The sequence below is a fragment of the Budorcas taxicolor genome, chromosome 25, assembly GCF_023091745.1.
Source record: "Budorcas taxicolor isolate Tak-1 chromosome 25, Takin1.1, whole genome shotgun sequence".
Lineage (NCBI taxonomy): Eukaryota > Metazoa > Chordata > Mammalia > Artiodactyla > Bovidae > Budorcas > Budorcas taxicolor.
The window spans coordinates 10466498-10487296 of NC_068934.1; the positions used below are offsets into that span (position 1 = coordinate 10466498).

Sequence of the window (20799 nt, forward strand, 5' to 3'; positions counted from 1 at the left end):
ATGTGTGTGTGTATACATATATCACAATATCTTTTTCTAATTATTTATTTTGACCGTGTTGGGTCTTTGTTGCTGCATGTAGTTTGTTTGTTGTGGTGTGTGGGCTTCCCTAGTTGCTACTCATGGGCTTAGTTATGTGGGATCATGGCATCACCGACTCAATGCACGTGAATTTGAGCAAACTCTGGGAAACAGTGACGGACAGAGAAGCCTGGCTTGCTGCAGTCCATGAGGTTGCAAAGAGTTGGACATGACTTAGTGACTGAATGACAGCAATATGTCCCTGTACAGAGATCGCCCTGGACCCCCTACACTGGGAGCTCAGAGTACTGGGCCACCAGGGAAGCCACTGCACCAGTCTCTTTATCCATTCTTCTCTTGGTGGGTGTTTGCACTGCTTCACTTGGTTGTTGTGAATAGTGTTGTCATGGATATTGGTGTCTAAATATCTCTTCAACATCTTGCTCTGAAGTCTCTTGAGCTATATACCTGGAAGTGATGTTGGTAAGAAAGTAACTCTTAAAAGTTCCCATTCCTAGAAAAAAAATTATACATGTACGTGGTGATGGAGATTACCTAGACTTATTGAGGTAATCATTTTGAAATATATACATGTATTAAATCATTATGTTGTGTACCTGAAACTAATATGATGTTGTATGTCAATTGTGTCTTTTTTAAAAAGCTTTTTAGCTGAAATATAGTTTACAATGTTTCAGATGTACAGTGAAGTAATTCAGTTATACATATATGATAAATACATACATGCTCTTTTTCAGATACTTTTCTACTGTGGTTTATTACAAGGTATTGACTGTGACTCCTTGTGCTCTGCCGTAGCTCTTCATTGTCTGTCTGTCTTATATATAGTAGTGTGTATCTGTTAATCCCAAATTCCTAATTAATTCCTCCCCTTCTTCCCTCCTCGGTAACCGTAAGTTTTTATGTCTGTGAGTCTATTTCAGTTTTATAAATAGTTCTTTGGATCATTTTTTTGGATTCCACATAGAAGTGATATCATATGATATTTGTCTGTTTCTGACTTGACTTAGTATGATAATAATGATACTATCAATTTTGTTGTAATGAAAAAAGAAACCAAAATGTAAATACATGATTAAAACTTTGTCTTTTACCTTAAAATATAAATACATAGGAGTTTCTGTGTACAAAGAGGGGAAAAAATAAAGACTGTTTTTGTCAGCTGTGGTGAATGTGACTTGTATGTAACTCGCCATACAAAGGGTGGAGCGTCAGAGGAGCGGTAAGTCTTGCAGTTGGATATATTCAGCAAGGACATGCAGGAAGGTCCATGGTGCTTTGCCTCTACCAACAGTGACGTGAATTGGTTCAAGTACAGTAAAAGGGATTTGGTTTATACTAAACAAAGTGAATGTATTTGGATTGAAATTTGAGTGACTTTAGTTATACCTATTGATGAAACAGACTTAAGTTTAATTTAGTGTAATATATACTGACAGAATATATTTGAGTAATGTACACATATATATTGAATGATCTTGAAAAAAGAGTACAGTGTTTAATTTCCATATTTTTGTGGTTTTCCTATTTTTCTTCTACCATTTATTTCTAGTTTCATTTCATTGTAGCCAGAGGAGATACTCTGTATAATTTCAGTCTTAATTGTGTAAAAGCTTGTTTTGTAGTTTAACATGTTATCTGTCCTGAGAATGTTTTAATATTTTGATTCTCTTCTCATTTTCCTTTGTATAAATTATAAAGGTATTTTCTTTGTGATTACCATTGCAATGACATGAAACATCTTAAAATTATAACAATTTATTTTAAACGGATACTTCAGTTTCCTGTAAAATCTCTCCTCCTCTATATCTCTGCCTTTCTCATTACAGGCACACCTTGGAGATTGTGATTTTTGTTCTAGACCACCTTAATAAAGCAAATATCACAGTAAAGCAAATCATACAAATTGTTTGGTTTACCAGTGCATATTAACGTTACATTTACACTGTATATAGTCTATTAAGTGTGCAATAGTATTATGTCTTTAAAAACAATGTACATGTCTTAAAAATACCTTATTGCTGAAAAATGCTGACCATCATCTGAGTCTTCAGTGAATCATAATCTTTTTCAGGTAAATGGTTTGAAATATTGCAAAAATTACTAAACTATGACAGACATGAAGAGAGTAAATACTGTTGGAAAAATGGTGTCTGACTGGTTGCTACAAATCTTCAATTTGTACAAAACAAAGTATCTACAAAGCACAATAAAGCAATAAAATGAGGTATGCTCATGTATGTTATTGATGATATAGTTACTTCTTTTATATTACATGCCATTAACAAATTTACAACAATTTTTATGCTTTTGTATCTTAAATTCTATATTAGATTGTAAAGTGATTTACACATATACATTATCACACTACAGAATACTTACCTTTACCAGGGAGTTTTATACTTTTGTATGGTTTTGTGTTGTTGCTTATAGTCCTTTTTGCTTTAACTGGAAGGATTCCCTTCAGCATTTTGTAGGGCAGGTCTAGTGGTAAGGAACGCCCTCAACTTTGGTTTTTGTAGGAAATTATTTCTCCTTTGTTTTTTGAAGAACAGTTTTCCAAGTTATACTATTCTTGGTTGGCATTTTTTTCTTTCAATACTTTAAATATATCATCTTACTCCTTTCCAGCCTACAGAGTTTTCACTGAGAAATCTCTTAGAATCTACTAGTAGCTTCTTTGTACATAACAAGTTGCTTTTCCCTGGCTGTTTTTAAGATCCTTTGCCTGTGACTTTTGACAATTTGATTATAATGTCTGTAGATTTGCAAACTGGCCCCCACACAAGGAGGGCAAGGAGAGACTGATGAATGAAGCAGACCACTTCATCTTGGTGGGTGGCAGTTTTATTAAGCAAGGGAATTTAGATACAGGGCTTATCTTGGACAGCTGCAAGGTGAGTAGATCTCCACATCACCTGTCAGAATCTCTAAGTTTACAGAGTGGCCTTAACTGGGTTCAGTCATATATATGCTATCTGGATGGTCTCAACAACACTGCTGTCTCAAGGCTGTGTCCTCGTAAATGGTTCCTACCATTTTCAAGGGCAGAATGAGCGTTCTAAGGACAGAGAGTGGAAGAGAAGCTGTTTTGCCCTGATCCAGCGCTCTGGTCAACCAGTGGTCATATCTTCTTGATTTTCTCTTTCAGCAACATCTCTCATTGCAAATCCCTTTAGATTTTTCCTAACTGGAGTTTCTTGAATATCTTGAATTTGTATGTCCACTTCCCTCCTCAGATTTGGTAAGATTTTGACCATTATTTCTTCTTTCTTTCTTCTCCTGCTAGGATTCACATGATGCATATATAGTTCCATTTGATAATGACCCCAGAGTGTTTTATGATGTCTTCATTTTTCATCATTCATTTTTTTTTCTTGTCTCCTCTGCAGTAAAAACAAACAAAGAAAAAACTAAACAACTTTTGCAGTCAAATGCTTTACCCCTGAGCTATATGCCACCCCCCCCCCCCAAAAAAAACTTTTGGAAGTTATGTCTTCCACTGATTATTTCTTCTGATTTCTTGCCTTTGCTTTTGAGTCCCTTTAGTGAATTTTTCAATCTAGATATTTACAGCATTCTTAAGTTCTAGAATTTCTGTTGGTTCTTCTTCATAGTTTCCTTCCTTTGTTGATTTTCTCATTTTGTTCATTGCATAATTTCCTGATTTCAGTTAGGTGTCCATGTTCTCTTTTAATTCATCGAGTATCCTTGTCACAATTTTTACTTTTTTGGTAATTAATACATTTCTGTTTGTTTCATTAGAGTTAGTTTCTGGAGATTTAATTTCTTCCTTTAAATGTGCCTCTTTTCTTGTTTCTTTGTATGGCTTGTTACTTTTCGTTGGGACTTTAGCATTTGAAAAATCAGGCATCACTCCTGGATTTTTCATTCTGCAACTGTATAGGGAGAACTTGTTCCACGTAGCCTGGCTAGTGATTCTGGAGGCCACTCAAATATTTTCTGGGGATACATACTCTCTGTGCTTTAAGAAGTTTGCTAATTCTTCTTGAAAACTCCTGCTGGAGGGTCTCTTTGATACTGTGGCCTCTTTGGTGCTGTAGTAAGCTGCAGCTTTGGATCTCTACCTAGTCTGTCTGGTAATGGAGACTGGTGCACACTGATGGTTGAGTTCTTAGATATCCCTAATCTGGCCCCTTCATTTCTGTTGGTACTTGGATTCAAGTGAGATGGAGAATGGTCCCTCAGGCCCTTAAAAGTCTGAGTGATGGACATAAATTCTACTTGTTTCCCTCACCAGGAAGAGTATGCAAATTGAGGTTTTCCTCCTAATGGTACCACACTGTGTGGGCAGTAAAGGTTCTGGCAAGAGAAAGTGCAGTGAATTTTCCTGCCAACTTTGAGACAGTTGGCTTGGTGTGCACCTGGGGTGCAGGATCTTTTTAAAAAAGCTCATTTTATTCATGTATAGTTGATTAATATATATATTGTTGTACAGTTGCTAAGTCATGTCTGACTCTTTGCGACCCCATGGACTGCAGCTTGCCAGTCTTCCCTGTCTTTCACTTTCTCACAGGGTTTGCTGATACTCATGTCCATTGAGTCAGTGATGCCATCCAACCACCTTATTCTCTGTCACCCTCTTCTCCTCCTGCCTTCAATCTTCCCCAGGATCAGGGTCTTTTCTAGTGAATAAGCTCTTCGTATCAGGTGGCCAAAGTATTGGAGCTTTAGCTTTAGCATCAGTCCTTCCAGTGAATACTTAGTGTTGATTTCCTTTACAATTGACTGGTTTGATCTTTTTGCAGTCCAAGGGACTCTCTAGAGTCTTATCCAACACCACAATTCAAAAGCATCAATTCTTCAGTGCTCAGCCTTCTTTATGGTCCAACTCTCACATGTGTACATGACTACTTGAAAAATCATAGCTTTGACTATTGAGAACCTTTGTCAGCAAAGTGATGTCTCTGCTTTTTAATACACTGTTTAGATTTGTCATAGCTTTCCTTCCAAGGAGCAAGCATCTTTTAATTTCATGGCTGCAGTCACCATCTGCAGTGATTTTGGAGTCCAAAAAAATAAACCCTGTCACCATTTCCACTTTTCCCCTGTCTCTTTGCTGTGAAAAATTAGGACCAGATGCCGTGATCTTAGTTTTTTGAATGTTGAGTTTAAGTGAACTTTTTCACTCTGTTGTTTTACCCTCATCAAGAGGCTCTTTAGTTCCTCTTCAATTTCTGCCATTAGAGTGGTGTCATCTGCATATCTGAGGTTGTTGATATTTCTCCCAGCAATCTTGATTCCAGCTTGTGATTCTTCCAGCCCAGCATTTCACATGATGTACTCTGAATAGAAGTTAAATAAGCAGGGTGACAATATATAGCCTTGATGTACTCCTTTCCCAATTTTGAATCAGTCTGTTGTTCCATGTCCAGTTCTAACTGTTGCTTCTTGACCTGTATACAGGTTTCTTAGGAGACAGGTAAGGTGGTCTGGTATTGTCATCTCTTTAAGAATTTTCCCCAGTTTGTTGAGATCCACACAGTCAAAGTCTTTAGCATAGTCAATGAAGCAGAAGTAGATGTTTTTCTGGAATTCCCTTTCTTTCCCTGTGATCCAATGAATGTTGGATGTTTGATCTCTGGTTCCTCTGCCTTTTCTAAGGCAGTTTGTACATCCAGAAGCTCTCGGTTCACATACTGTTGAAGCCTAGCTTGAAGGATTTTGAGCATTACCTTGCTACCATGTGAAATGAGTGCAATTGCATGGTAGTTTGAACATTCTTTGACATTTTGCTTCTTTGGGATTGGAGTGAAAACTGATCTTTTCCAGTCCTGTGGTCACTGCTAAGTTTTCCAAATTTGCTGGCATATTGAATGTAGCACTTTAACAACATCGTCTTTTAGGAAATGAAATAGCTCAGCTGGAATTCCATCACCTCCAGTAGCTTTTTGGTAGTAATGTTTCCTAAGGCACTTCACTTCACACTCCAGGAAGTCTGCCTCTAGGTGAGTGACCACACTGTTGTGGTTATCCAGGTCATTAAAACCTTTTTTGTGTAGTTCTTCTGTGTATTCTTGCCACCTCTTCTTAATCTCTTCTGCTTCTGTTAGGTCCTTGCCACTTCTGTCCTTTATCATGCCCATCCTTGCCTGAAATGTTCCCTTGATATCTCCAATTTTTTGGAAGATATCTCTAGTCTCTCCCATTCTATTGTTTTCCTATATTTCTTTGCATTGTTCACTTAAGATGGCTTTCTTATCTCTCCTTGATATTCTTTGGAACTCCACATTCTGTTGATCTCTTCTTTTCTCAGCTATTAGTAAAGCCTCCTCAGACAACCACTTTGCCTTCTAAATTCTTTTTCATATTCATTTCCATTATGGTTTATCACAGGATATTGAATATAGTTTCCTGTGCTCTTCTGTAGCACCATATTGTTTATCCATTCTGTATTTAATAGTTTGTATCTGCTAATCCCAAACTCTCACTTTATCCCTCCCCAAACCCCAGATCCTTGGCACCTACCAGTTTATTGTCTGTGAGTGTGTTTCATAGGTAAGTTCATTTGTGGCATATTTTAAATTAAGCGTATAAGTGACATCATATATTTGTCTTTGTCTGACTCACTTCACTTAGTGTGATAATCTCTAGGTCCATCCATGTTGCTGCAGTGGCATTATTTCATTCTTTTTTATGGCTGAGTAGTAGTCCATTGTATATATGTATCACATCTTGTTTACCCATTCATCTGTGAATGGACATTTAGGTTGTTTAATTAATCCTTACAGTATCCCCAAGACATAAATATTACTCTCATTTTACAGATGAATAGTAGGAAAATTAAACAAATTTAGTCGTTTTACAAGTCCTTCTTCAAATGTTGGGACACTGTTCCTTCTCTCCTCAGAAATAAACTGGGATTTTCAAGTTTCCCCTGATAGTGTGTCATTCAGTTGGCAGTGGGTCTTATGGCAATACTGTTTCTCAGCTTTTCCTACATATTTTGTTGTGTACATTTTCTTGTTTGCCTGATATGTAGGAGTTGCTCAGCTAGTTTTCTAGATTTCTTTTTCAAAATTAATTTTTATTGGCTGTAGTTGCTTTGCAATGTTGTGTTAGTTTCTGCTCGTCAATCAGTTATACATATACATATATCCCCTCTTTTTTAGATTTCCTTCCCATTTAGGTTACTACAGAGCATTGAGTAGAGTTCTCTGTTGTGGAGCGGGTTCTCATTAGTTATCTGTTTAAACATAGTAGTGTATATATGTCAATCCCAATCTCCCAATTCATCCTACCCCCTCTGTCCACCTTGGTATCCATACGTTTGTTCTCTACATCTTTGTCTCTATTTCTGCTTGGCAGATAAGTTCATCTCTACCATGTTTCTAGATGCCTCATATAAGCATTAATAAATGATATTTGTTTTTCTCTAACTTACTTCACTGTGTATGACAGTCTCTAGGTCTATCCAGGTTCTCTGCAAATTGCACCGTTTCTTTTTATCACTGAGTAATACTCCATTGTATCTATGTACAGCATCTTCTTTATCCATTCCTCTGTTGATGGACATTTTGGTTGCTTCCATGTCCTGGCTATTGTAAATTGTACTGCAATGCATACTGGGGTGCATGTATCTTCTTGAATTATGGTTTTCTCTGGATATATGCCCCGAGTGGGATTGCAGGCTCATATGCTAGTTCTAGTTTTAGTTTTTTGAGGAACCTCCATACTGTTCTCCATAGTGGGTGTACCAATTTACATTCCCACTAACAGTGTAAGAGGGTTCTCTTTTCTTCACACCCTCTACAGCATTTATTGTTTGTAGATTTTTTGATAATGACCGTTCAGACTGGTGTGAGCTGATACCTCATTGTAGTTTTATTTGCAGTTCTGTAATAATTAGTGATATTGAACATCTTTTCATGTGTTTGTTGGCCGCTGGACTTCTTTCAGAGGGATTTGCTCATGTGTAGCTGTAGATTCAGTGTGTTTATGGTGGGAGATGAGTTTAGGGGCCTGTTGTGTCACCATTTTGATCTGGAAATCATTGAATCTGGTTTTATAGATTTTATCAAATTTGGAAAGTTTTGGCCATTACTATTTCAAACTTTTTTTTAATCACTTCTTTGTCTTCAATTATAGATATATAAGTCTACTCACTAATACTGTGCTAGTTTTTTTCAGTTTTATTTTGAAGTTGCTATTGTTATATCTTTTAAGTTCACTACTCTTCTGCTATGTCTAATCTTGGGGAGGCTTTTAGGGGGCCTTGTTACTTTAGTGAAGCTGGTGGTATTCAGGGCTACCAAGATTCAATTATTCATACTTACTAATGATAGTATGACTTTGAAGAGGAGAAGATGTTGAAAGTAGAGGAATATGCATTATGTATATTTGGAACAATTTTTTTTTTTTTAATGAGGCCTAGAAAAGTAAGTGATCAGGTTCTGTGAAATTCAGCCACATCTGTAGAATATAATTTCCTTATTATTAGATTACTGCTTAAGCTTGGAAATTAAAATGCTCAATAGTTTATACATGCCAATATAATTGTTCAAAAGCAGGAAGAAAATCAATATTATACAATACACTGCAAGCAATACAGTGTGATACAGTAAACACAAAACAGGATAATCACATGGCTAATAAGGCAGTTGGAGGAAATGGAGGGGAAAAATCCAAGAGAGAAGGTAAGAGCTTATAGTTGGGACCATATCTTAGTCATTGTTATATGACTCGGGGAAAATACCAGGGAAAACAGACAAATGTAAACACATTTATTGAGCACCTTCTATAGGCCAGGTATGGTGTGGTTCCATTTTTATAACCTTACTCCAAAGCAGTCAGAAAGTTTAGGTAAATGCCCAACACATGGTATACAATGTTTTTCATACACTATGTCTTAATATTAGCCAAATAAATAAATATGTATTCAAATGGAAGTTAGAAATTTTCTTTGCTGCGCTTCTTTCTAATATTTTCTAGAAAAATGGTAAACTGAGAACTACAGGCTAGGGAAAGGACTGTATTAGTTGGTGTGCGGTAATGGTAGTAACATCCTGTGAGTTGGCCACAATTTTGATTTACATGTATTAACTCATTTAGTCCTGACAACACTATGAGGTAAGTAGTCTTTATTTCTCATTTTACAGATGAGGAAACTGAGGTGCAGAGAGGTAAAATAGCTTATTCAAAGTCATCCATTGGTGCATAGTAAGGCCAGGATCTGAACTTTGAGAAGGGAGGTCCAGGCTGTACGTCACACCTCTGAACTGTCTTGCCTCTAGAGACTTGCTGCCTCTCTTCACTGTGGTTCACCTAGTTTTACCTTTGGGCTCAGGCTCAGATCAAGATTTCCCTAATTCCCCTTTATGGCCTCTTACAGAGACTTTGACAAGTACTGCTTCCCAAAGCCAAAGGAAAATATTGACATACTTCCCTACCTTTTCTATTGTATAAAAGGCAAATTGAAGTCATGGAGTAAGGGACAAATCTCTTCTGTTTTCAGTTGGCAAGGGAAGTGAACATATAAGTCAATCTCGCTATTTCCCAGATGACTGTCTTGGCATCTGAAGAAACAAAATACCCAGAATTTACAGAGAATTTATTTGATTTACAAATCAAATGGGTCAAAGACATGAATAGAAAACTCACAAAAGAAGAGGCCAGTACCTTTATTTCATAACCAAATTTAGCTAGATTCACTTTTATGTTTTTCTTTTTTCCTCAAGATTGGGAAACTTTAAAAAGATTGATGTAGCTGAAACTGGAGAGGGACAGTCAGGATGTGAGAGGGGTGAGAGACGGTGGAAAGGTAGTGGGATTGATGGATTATAGATTCTGGTAAAGCCGGAGTAATGTGATGTGAGAAGCAAAAGATGGGAAGGACAGGAAGTAGTGATCAGAATACGGAGTTTTATAACTGAGAATGTGAAGTGTTTGAATTTATTGATAATGATAAGGTCTAGAGAAACATAATTCGATAAAAATACATGCCACGTTATGTAGGACTTCCCAGGTGGTGCTAGTGGTAAAGACCCTGTCTGCCAGTGCAGGAGACCTAAGAGACGTGGCTTTGATCCCTGGGTTGGGAAGATCCCCTGGAGGAAGGCATGGCAACCCACTCTAGTATTCTTGCCTGGAGAATGCCATGGACAGAGGAGCTTGGCAGGCTACAGTCCATGGAGTCGCAGAGTCAGACACAACTGAAGTGATCTAGCATGCACATGTGTATGTAACTGAAAATTTCCTAGTTGCCAGATTAAAAAAAGCAGCAGATAAAATCAATTTTAATGTATTTTATTTATTTAACCCAGTGTATCCAAAAGAGTAACATTTCAACATGCAATCAAGATTGAGATATCTTACATAGTAAATCTTTAAAACTTAATGTGTATTTTACATACAATGTATCTCACTTTAGACTAGTCACATTTCAAATGCTCAGCAGCCACAAACTAATGACTATTATATATTGGATGGCACAGGTTTAGAGTATGACCATGGGAATAAGTGGTATGATAGAGACCGGGTGTTGAAAGAACGGTCACCTTTGTGAATACTGGAATCACTAAGAATGTTTTTTAGGCACTAAAAAGCACATATTAGACTTAGATGAAATGAGTTGGAGAGCTCTCTAAGATATACAGTGAAGTGAAAATTAATTTCTATTATATGTATGGATAATACCATTTATTTAAAAATATGTAAATTATAAAAGAAGACTATTAACGAAAGAGTCATGCTAACTTAGTAGTTATCTCTGGAGAATGGAGTAGAAATAGGATGGAGTGGGTGTAAAGGGGGACTTTCATGTCTTTTTATTCTTCTGGATCATTTGAATATCTCACAATGAGGTTTTCATGTACTTGTTGCTTAATAATTTTTAAGAGTTAATATTAATACCATTGATGTAGTTATCTACTTGACTTGGTTCCCTCTCTCCCTCCTTTCACCTGCCTTTTCCTCAGTTTCAAGTATCATGAGTTATTCTGAGAATATAAGTTGAATGGCTTACTGGCCGTGTTTTTTTTTTTTTTTTTAATTAGCAGGAGTGTATGTGTTTCAGATTGTTACATTTGATGCTGTAAAGCACCTCGTTAAGATTTCCATTTCTGCTCTAGGTTGCTTGGGGCCTCAGATGACCAAATCCTTAAATCTCAAGATGAACATGATTAAGACAGAGAAAAAGCTATGAGATTCCATTGCATGTCTTATCAGTGTTCATTTCTGGTACTAAGTTTCCTTAATTAAATGTGTAGCTCAGGAGTGCTATAGCAGACTTAAAGCAGCCTGCTGTGACCTCCTTGTTTAGATTAATCTTCTTAAGGGCAAGGACTGAATCTTTGTACCCCTGGTACCTGTATTAATTAATAGAAAATAGGTACTCAATAAATGTTCTTTCTTTCAAAAATATTTATTTGGCTGTGCTGGGGCTTAGTTGCTGCGCATAGGATCTTTAATCTTCATTGGAGCAAGCAGGATCTTTAGTTATGGCATGTGAACTCTTTATAAGTTCCAGCATGTGGGATCTAGTTCCCTGCTGCTGCTGCTAAGTCGCTTCAGTCGTGTCCGACTCTGTGTGACCCCATAGATGGCAGCCCACCAGGCTCCCCCATCCCTGGGATTCTCCAGGCAAGAACACTGGAGACGGTTGCCATTTCCTTCTCCAATGCATGAAAGTGAAAAGTGAAAGTAAAGTCGCTCAGTTGTGTCTGACTCTTAGCGACCCCATGGACTGCAGCCCACCAGGCTCCTCCGTCCATGGGATTTTCGAGGCAAGAGTGCCCTGACCAGGGATCAAACCCAGACCATGAAATATTCCAAAGGTTGTCTGCCCTGGGAGCATGGAGTCTTAAAAGTCCCTAGACCACCAGGGAAGTCCCAATAAATGTTCTTTGAATAGCATAGTGAAGATGATGTTAATGATTAAAGAGCTACTAAGTATACTGAACTAGAGTTTAGAGGAATGGGCTGTTACTTTATTTCTATATTGATTTCTTGTGAACTTTCAACTTTCCCTTCAAAATTTAGGACAATGTCACTTTTCCCCATAGCTTTCCCTTCTGCACAAGTATTTAACAGCTACATCCTCAATATGCTCACACAATTACAGGTATACCTCTCAAACCCTCTCATGCTGTGTGTTCACATTTCTAATTGTGAGTTTCTTCTGGGTAAGGACCATTTCTTATTAAAAGTAACACAATGCCTGAGACCTAGCAGGTGCTCCATAAATGTTTATGAATAAATAAATATATAAATGTATAGATTAGACCTTGGGGCCTCAAGCCTATTTCCACATATAATAATGAAACAGAGACAAAACCTACATTTATTTACTATTTATTGAGCACCTGCTGTATACCGGGCAAAAGGAAAAGAGACAAACTGTCTATCCAGAATTATTTTTTAACTCTTTCGGCAATGCCTGAGTCCTTATAAAAAAGTTCATTCAGCTGATTTAGTGTCCATTCATTCTTCAGTTAATCTTCATGTACAGTTTTCTCAAGTGTACTTTCAAATATTGCATAGTGCTGCAGACCATGAAATATTCCAAAGGTTGTCTGAAGGATGAGAGGGATCACCATTGCTTTTATCTCTGTATGACAAAGCAGCAGCCAATAAAGTAAAACCCTTCCTTTTGGTGGCAGGGGAACAGTATGATACCTAAAAAGGAAAAAGAGTTAAGGACTTTGTCTGGATGTAAATTCTATGGAACATTTGTTGATTTCTCCTAAACTGATCATTTCTGTTCTAGATCTTTCATGTAGAAAGCAAAAAGGGTTAAAATTAGCTATTTGAAATATGAAACCATGATATTTTAATTAAAATGTGTCACTGGCAGCTAAAGAATAAGGAGAATTTATTAACATTAAAAAAAAATGAAGTAAGGAGGTAGGGAAGGGAGGAGGAGAAGGAAGAGAAGGAACAAGACGATGGACTCACTTGAATGCTAGACGCCCATTTTTAGAAAAAGCCAAAGCAGTGGGATATAAAACACCACATGCTATGCCAATCAGTGAACTTCTAAGAACACAATTTTCCTGGCTTATGTTACCTGGAAAACAAAAGTAAATTTGGCTATTAAGAGTCTTGGGTTCTTATACTGTACTCAGTTGCATTGTCCTCAACACAGCGAAATAGTTGAAAGAATGCTAGAAATTCAGTGTATGGCACAATATACTCAATGCATCAAAATTTTTAAATGTTTTTATTACTTTTTTTAAGGGTAAGTTTACCTCTTACTTATACAGCTGGTGCAAAAGCAATTTCACAATGAAGAATATTAAACTAGCAGACCAGATATCTGGATTCCAGATTAGTACATTTATATTATCTGTATGTCAGTCATGTGCTAGGGATACAGTGTAACACAAGAGACCCAACCACTGATCTTCAGGTCAAGTCTACTAAGAAAGAAATACATTAGACAAATATTTAAACAAATATCTTAAACGTGCATATGCTTTGAAGGTAAAATGAATAGAGAATGTATGGAGAAACTTAACCTGAGGGAATCAGATTTCCCTGGAGATGAGGTATTTAAGCAGGTACCTGATGAACAGGGATCACGGGTTCCATTAAATACTAGCTGTGAAACTTAAAGTACGGGAGGTAACTCAGGAAGTTCTTAAAGTTCCTCAGGAAGTAATATTAGATGCCCATAATATACCAGATACTATGCCAGGCATTCAGCATACATTATCTTAATTTTTAAAACAATCCTGAGGTAAGTACTATTAGTCCTAATTCATAGATATAAAACAACTGAGTCTCTTAAAACAAGTAAGTCTCTTAAATGACTTGCCCAGTGTCACAAAACTTAAGTGAAATATGTAGTATACCAAAGCCTGCTTTTTTTTCTAGTATATTACGTTGCTTCTTAGTGTACCTGAACATGTCTCAGCTTAGTATCTTACCTGTTAAAAAAAAAGCCACAATACTATTTTCCCTGTCTGATTAGGAAGATTCTTGTGGCATTTAAACAGGATAATATACGTGAAGGTACTTTTGTTACTGGTAAAGAAATATACACATGCAAGGGATTATTATCAGCAGTAGCAACAGTATATGTTAATAAGTAATTTTACTTAGATATAAACACATGATATGCTAGTGAATTTAAAATTACCTGAACACAAAGCATCTGTTACAAGAAGCTTATAAGAAACTATGGTAGACAAAAATGGAAGTGCAGTCAATGATGCATATGTCTTCAAAACATCATGTGTGACCTTTAAGCGATGTCTGAAAATGAAGTTTGTCAACATTCCAGAGAAAGCAGCTGTTGTTCCAAAAGTCAGTGTTCCATATATATTTAAAGTCCTAATTGGAAAAATAGAGTGAAAGTTAAGTTCAACATAATACTCTTCTAACAGATATATCCTTTCCTGTGTAGTCATTTGTTATTAACATATTTATGCAACATCACATTTTTCTTAAGCATTTACTCTGTGAAAGGTATTTTGTTTGTGCTAAGGGTGGCGCAGTGAATAAAGCGGGGAAAAGAAAAAAATTCCACTCCTCATGGAAATTGCATTCTAATAAGAGGATAATATAATTCTCTTTCTGAGAATAGTGTGGTTCTAAGATGGAGCTCTTTTAAAGAGAAATAAATTTTGGCCAAAAATAAGTATCAGTACTTCCAATGTAGCCAAATTTTATGAGCTAGCTAAATCCAAGAATACTGTTCTTTCTACTGTAAGAATTAATTTGCTTAAGGTCATCTGAAAAAAGTTGTTGACATTTGGTTAGGTCTAGAAAATAACTATTTCTTAAGTAGTCCAGATACATGTAAAGTATTTCCAAAACTTCAAAGAAATTTGAAAGATATAGTTTTGTTTATTCTGACTCATACCTAAATCCAGAAATGTTGGACAATTCAGATTAACGTCCATTGATTTTATTCTTGAGCTCTATTAATCTAAAAGTCAGAATGGTAATGTGAGACTATATGTACATCATGGAATCCTGTATTCCTTTTTGCTGAGTTCAGCAGTGTGGCTGAGGTAAGAAATTCTAAACTGAATTTAATTATAACTGATAATCAGTTAATGTAAGTAGTCCTCAAAATGGTGTTCTCTTGATTACCTTTAATTAAAATATGCTTATTGTACAGATAACATTTCAACAATTTTAGAAACAAAGGAATTTCAAGAGACAAATTATCCAGTCTCAGTATTCTAACAAATGTCTATTTTCATCTGCTCATGTTTCCCTCCAGTTCTTTTTTTTTTTAAAAAAAAGCTTTCTTCATAACCAACTCAGTACAGTTAATAGGATCTTAGATACCTAGAAACCATTGCAATACAGAAGATCTACAAATAAAGTTATTGACTTTCAGTCTGGGTGTGTCTCTTACTTTTCTTCTCTAAGGCATTCAATTTTTTTTTCTATGATTTCGATGACTACTGGTTTTCTGAGTTTTGCATCTCCTAGAGAAGGCCTGGACTGACCATGTGTGTATGTTGGTATCTTGATGTCCTGGAAAACACAAAATTCAGAACCATAATAGCTAATGATTTTAATATTAAATCTTATAAATTCTAGATTCAGATTAAAAAACATTTAGACTCTAGTAAAAGTATCAAGTACTGTCATCTGCTTTCACATCCTTTGTTAATTTGTTCATTGTTTAGTGGACAGTGGTTTTTTGATTCACATAATAACTTTGAGAAATTGGTAGGAAAATGGTCATCTCTACTTTTATGGATGAGACAAACAAGGTTCAGAGAGGTTGACTTGCCTTAGGACTTGATGTAGAAGGATTAAGTTACTCAGCTATTTTTGTTTCCCTTACAGTTTTCCCTGAAAGTAGCCAGGCCCTGTTGTAGTTCTCCACACTGTAGCTTTTTCAGAGCTGAAAGTAAACAGTAGCTACCTGTTGACAACCATTTTTATCCTCTGTCTCATGAAAGCCCGAGTTTTGGAGATTATGCTGGGTTTGCTGGAGAGGTAGAAGCAGGAATTTCCTTGGAAACCAGCAAGAGAGAACATCAGGAGGAGGGACACCTTCCAGACTAGGAAGAGGCAGTGGATGGCTACCTTGGGTTATATAAGTTATATATCTAGCTCGTGAGGAGCACCTGGAGTGGAAGTAGGGCCTCTGCTGGAAACTGCTATATGGTAATATCAGGGGGCCTGGTCCTAAGGCACTGGACTCCAAGGTTGGAAAGTTCCTGTCTCCCAAGTGTGATGCTTGCTCAGTCATGTCTGACTCTCTGCGACCCCATGAACTATACAGTCCATGGAATTCTCCAGGCAAGAACACGGGAGTGTGTTGCCATGCCCTCTTCCAGAGGATCTTCCCAACCCAGGGATCAAACCCAGGTCTCTCACATTGCAGATCGATTCTTTACTGTCTGAGCCACCAGGGAAGCACAAGAATACTGGAGTGGGTAGCCTATCCCTTCTCCAGCAGACATTCCCAACCCACAAATCGAACCGAGGTCCTCTGCATTGTAGGCAGATTCTTTACCATCTAAGCTATCAGGGAAGCCATCTTAACAGAAACCAGTGGTTAAAAAACAACAACAACTAGGCTTTCAGAAAGGATCCTTTCTAAATATTTTGCTCTGGGTAAGACTCTCAGATTTTTATGAAAAGTCTTAATAGTATTTGTTACATCATTTGGCATACTGGCATTATGGGATTCCAGATTAGCTAGTAAATAGATTTTAAAAATCTATGTCCTTCACAATTTATGTGAATCCCTATGTTAACAACATTTGTGGTCAAGGGCAGACTCATAGGTCTCAAATTTCAGGAGTCCTGGGCAAGAGAATCAGAGTGGATTAAACATAAAGGACATAGAAGAGACTTAGTAAGATTCTAAACCTTTCATATGCACAAGAATCACATGAGAGTGTACCTGACATGCTGTCTCTTGAGCTCCCTATTGAAATATCTGGGTTCAGCAGGAGTAAAGTCTAGAAATCTGCACCAGTGATTCTGATGCTGGTAGGTAAACGGACACACGTTGAACATCACTGTAATATTCACTTCTTGAATAGTGATATGTGCCAACCCTAACCTAACTAATGAAAGGTCGATTCAAATATTACATCAACATTCTGAGGGCAACTGGATGAGATGGTTGGATGGCATTACTGATTCAATTGACATGAACTTGGGCAAACTGGGAGATGGTGAGGGACAGGGAGGCCCTGTGTGCTGCAGTCCATGGGGTTGCAGAGAGTCCGACATGACTTGACCACTGAACGACAACAATCAATGTTGTGAAGGTATGGGCTCTCTTGAATATTTGTGTGGTATTAAACAAAGAGTAATAATGGACCAGTTTCTTTCCCTATCAGTGAAGAACTATAATCGAGCCAGTTCTTTTTCTTTAAATTGCCTGGGAAGACAGGAAAAAAAAAAGTAAAATATTTTATAAATTCCGATTTCTCACAAGCTAGATTTAATCTTTTGCCTCTCTCTGACATCTAAATGGCAAATGGAAGAAACAAGATAGCAATATAGAAAGGAGATTCTATAATCCATCTAATATACATGAAGGCAGATGTCAGTAACATACTTAATCAGAAACTTGGGAAAACTTTTTGTTTCCCTGTCATCCAATTCACTGAAGTCCCGTATTACTCACAAAGAAAACTTTCAGGCAATGCCGTGTACCAACTTCCTATCTCGTCTACACCTCAGTATACAGTAAACACAAACATCCAGAATTATGACCCTAAAATACTGAAACAGGACAGCAAATGTTTACTGCATACCTAGTTTTCCTCAGGCACTGTTATTAAAGCAGAGAAATATACTGATAACTTCCTAACAGAATTTTTTACAAGTACTGAAATGTACAGATTTTCCTGTAACGCACATTTCATCTAAAAAGTAACCAGTTCAGGCCACTCAACTGGTCACCACGATTCAATTACACCAGTAATACTGCATCGTGCAAGTTTATAACTTTCAAAGTATCTTATGGTTTTGTAGTGCTTTTATGTGTGTTATTTCACTTGACTTTGAGAATTTTATTCATCAATCATTCATCATTTACTCAAACATTCACCCGGTATTTGAGGTCCCCCAGTTAAGCAAGATGTAGTCTTGTCCTCAGAACCCACAACCAGGGCAGAAGTCAGGATAGAATGGCAGGGGGTTTAAAGTACAAAGCCCCCGAGGCAAGAGAAAACAGGCTCCCTCATTCAGGACTAGGTCTCCTACTTTCTCCCCACCTCTTTTCACAACAACTGGGGACTTAAACGTGCCTTGCATGGAGTTGGGAACTGTCCTGTTTAGACTTTCAGATCCCTTTTATGTGCATCATTTCAGAAGAGTGTGCCAGCACCTGAGGTCGCAGAAATCACGGGCCTCAGCACCCTGGGTCTCCGCCTACCTTAGGCACTTCCGCAGCTCCCCCCGGTACCACACCGGCAACCCGCACGTCGTCTCCAGCCTCACGCCCGAGCGCCGCCATCTTGGCGACTCACGTGACTGGCGGTGGGCGGGGACACAGGGCTCTCGGGTCCGGAAGGGTCGCGGGCTCACGCCTAGCGCCCGCAGACCCGGCCCAGTCAAAAGCCGCGCCCTCCGTCCTGGCTGTGATTGGGCGCGGTATCTGGAGGCGCTCATTGGCCTCGAGGAGGGCCGGACGCCCGTGGGTCCGCCCCCCGCCAGGCCCTCATCCCCGGCTTCTGCTATTTGTGAGCCTGGCTCCCTCGTTCTCGCATCCCGAGGGAAACGTGGACCGGTCCTCGCGCACGAATGTGGTTGCGCGTGTTTCTCCTCAGGACACCTCCGTTAGCTGTGCCCGAGCTGCCCGCCCCCTTCACTTCTTCAGGGCGCTCGCCCCTCTGGCCCAGCCCGTGTGTTAAGGCTGCAGCTTCGCGGGCACTTCCTCCCTAGAGCCCCCAACCGGCCGCCGGAGCAGCCCGGAGTAGCCTCCTCCCCTCACAGCCGTCAGCGTCTCCTCTTCAGTCTTTAGTCCCCTCACATGCCATCCGTTCACCCCGCTTGGGAAGGGGCCGGAGAGAAATTTGCCCCTCCACTCCCCTAGAAGACCCCCCCTTGCCAGCCGATGTTTCGAGGTGGGGGTGAGGGGGGCGCTGCGCGAAGGCCTGGCCCCCTTTTGTGCACGTTCAGTGCCCGGCAGTGTCTCCCAGACCAGCAACCCCCGACCCTCCCGTCTCCGCGTCTTAGAGAAGCCAGAATCGCGAGTTATATAATTTCTAGTGCTGCTGTTTCTCCTCCCTGAGGAAACACTTCATCGCGTGGAGGGGTGCGGGACGTTTCTGTGCTCATCTCTATAACGGGGTGTGGGCAGAGGGGTGGCCGTCGGTAGCAGAGGGATTTCTGGTCTTTTCTGCGAAAGGAAGGTGGGGAGTTTGGAGAGAGAGACAGAGAAAAAGGGTGGATGTGGAAGCCACGCAGCCGAACTCTCTCCCATTTAGGAAACCGCGAACCGTTTGCCCAGCTTATGCTCACATGCCTAATACTCCTTCAGCGTCTCAGAAAACACCTTTGAGGGAAGGTCTGACTTGTCTCGAGCAGTCTCAGTGTTTTTCCTCGCCGGATAGGGAGCTGCCTGGATGCGAAGAGATGGCATGATTTGACTGACTCCAGTGTGAAGAAATCTTCGCCAACTCATCCTGCATCAAGTGCCCATTGAGTAGCGCTGTCACTTTAATGTCTCCAGGCCAAGGGATTGCTTTCCTTCTTTTCAGTCCTCTCGGTTAATACATGGGAGGATCAGAATCAGAGGGGCACTAAGGATCAAGCCTGAGGGGCTTGGAGAGCACAGAAGAAAAAAAAAAAAAGTGACAGCAAGCTGGATCCTGTCTCACTGAGGGGGTGAGATCCGGAACTTCGGGTCCAGTAAATAGAAAAGGGCCTTTCAGTCTGGGTTCTGCCCCCAGAAAACTGTCCAAACTCACCCCCACCTTTTTAAGAGACCATTAAAGAGGTTTTAAAAAGTATTTTGGAGAGGTGAGAGTTTTAAATTTTTCTCTAAAGAATTTGAGGGTCTTTATCATCAACCAGTTCATCTTTGATCATGTGTTGAATAATGAGACAGCTGTGTAAATTTGTTTTGTGCCTTAATTGAGTTAGTCATTGAACTCCAGAGATATTGCTGCCTAAAGAGGAGTTTTAATAATGCTTTCTGTGCTTACAATAATTTTCTTTTCAAACAGAATAACTATTTTAGAAGCATTGAAAAACTTGAAAAACTCAAAAGCTATTTTTCTTTAAACTCCTTGGGCACTGTCAAAGTTTGTGGGAAAAAATACAACATTTTTTCTTTATTTGAAAGAGAAGACAGCCTGGATTTCAAACAACCAAGAGGTTTGCAACAGTTACCTGGCCCTTGGCCTCCATCCAGCTGGATCAAGTTGAGATCTGAAAAGAGCTCTTGAATCCTGTGGCATTGGAAAGACCCAAGAATGCCAGTCAAGAAGAAAGGTGGGCTATGAGGTTTCCTGTATATGTTTGTCCTTTTTCTTGGTTCTGGTATTTGCAGTTTAAATTGTATTCCATTTGAGAGTAAAGTTTTGCTTGGGGTGTAGTTCTTATAATAATGTCTTTTCTGTGGTGCATCATTCAGTAATACTGTTTTGCTGAAAGAAAGTGAAGTAGGGCGGTCCTATTTAATTATAGACATTTGTGGTTTCCAAATCAGGTGGTCTAAATCACCATTTTGTAATAAGCGTAAATTTGATACCATAGATTTGGGACTTTCGCTTGTTTTCTTAGCTTGTTAAAGGTGACTTTTACATAGTCTTTAAAAAAGAAACCTGCACAGTGCAGCTCTTCTTTATGGCTTAAATA

At 38.7% G+C, this 20799-nt stretch overlaps 1 protein-coding gene across 1 annotated transcript; it reads right to left on the bottom strand.

Annotated features, from left to right (window-relative positions):
* Nucleotides 1–12372: 12372 nt before the first annotated feature.
* Nucleotides 12373–18456, bottom strand: TMEM126B (transmembrane protein 126B). Its single transcript, XM_052662289.1, has 5 exons — nucleotides 18371–18456; nucleotides 15374–15495; nucleotides 14144–14337; nucleotides 12958–13069; nucleotides 12373–12678 (listed from the first exon to the last, which is right to left on the bottom strand). The coding sequence occupies exons 1-5, from the start codon at nucleotides 18449–18451 to the stop codon at nucleotides 12495–12497; spliced, it is 693 nt and encodes a 230-aa protein (XP_052518249.1). The 5' UTR covers nucleotides 18452–18456; the 3' UTR covers nucleotides 12373–12494.
* Between the last annotated feature and the right edge of the window lie 2343 nt (nucleotides 18457–20799).

Bases quoted from the DNA above. Each gene is read 5' to 3' on its own strand.
- TMEM126B (XM_052662289.1), bottom strand. From the start codon at position 18,451: ATGGCGGCGCTCGGGCGTGAGGCTGGAGACGACGTGCGGGTTGCCGGT. The intron at 15,496-18,370 runs GTAGGCGGAGAC...TGTGTTTTCCAG, and splicing joins GAGCTGCGGAAGTGCCTAAG to GACATCAAGATACCAACATA. The intron at 13,070-14,143 runs GTAATTTTAAAT...TTTGTTTTCCAG, and splicing joins AACAGATGCTTTGTGTTCAG to GTAACATAAGCCAGGAAAAT.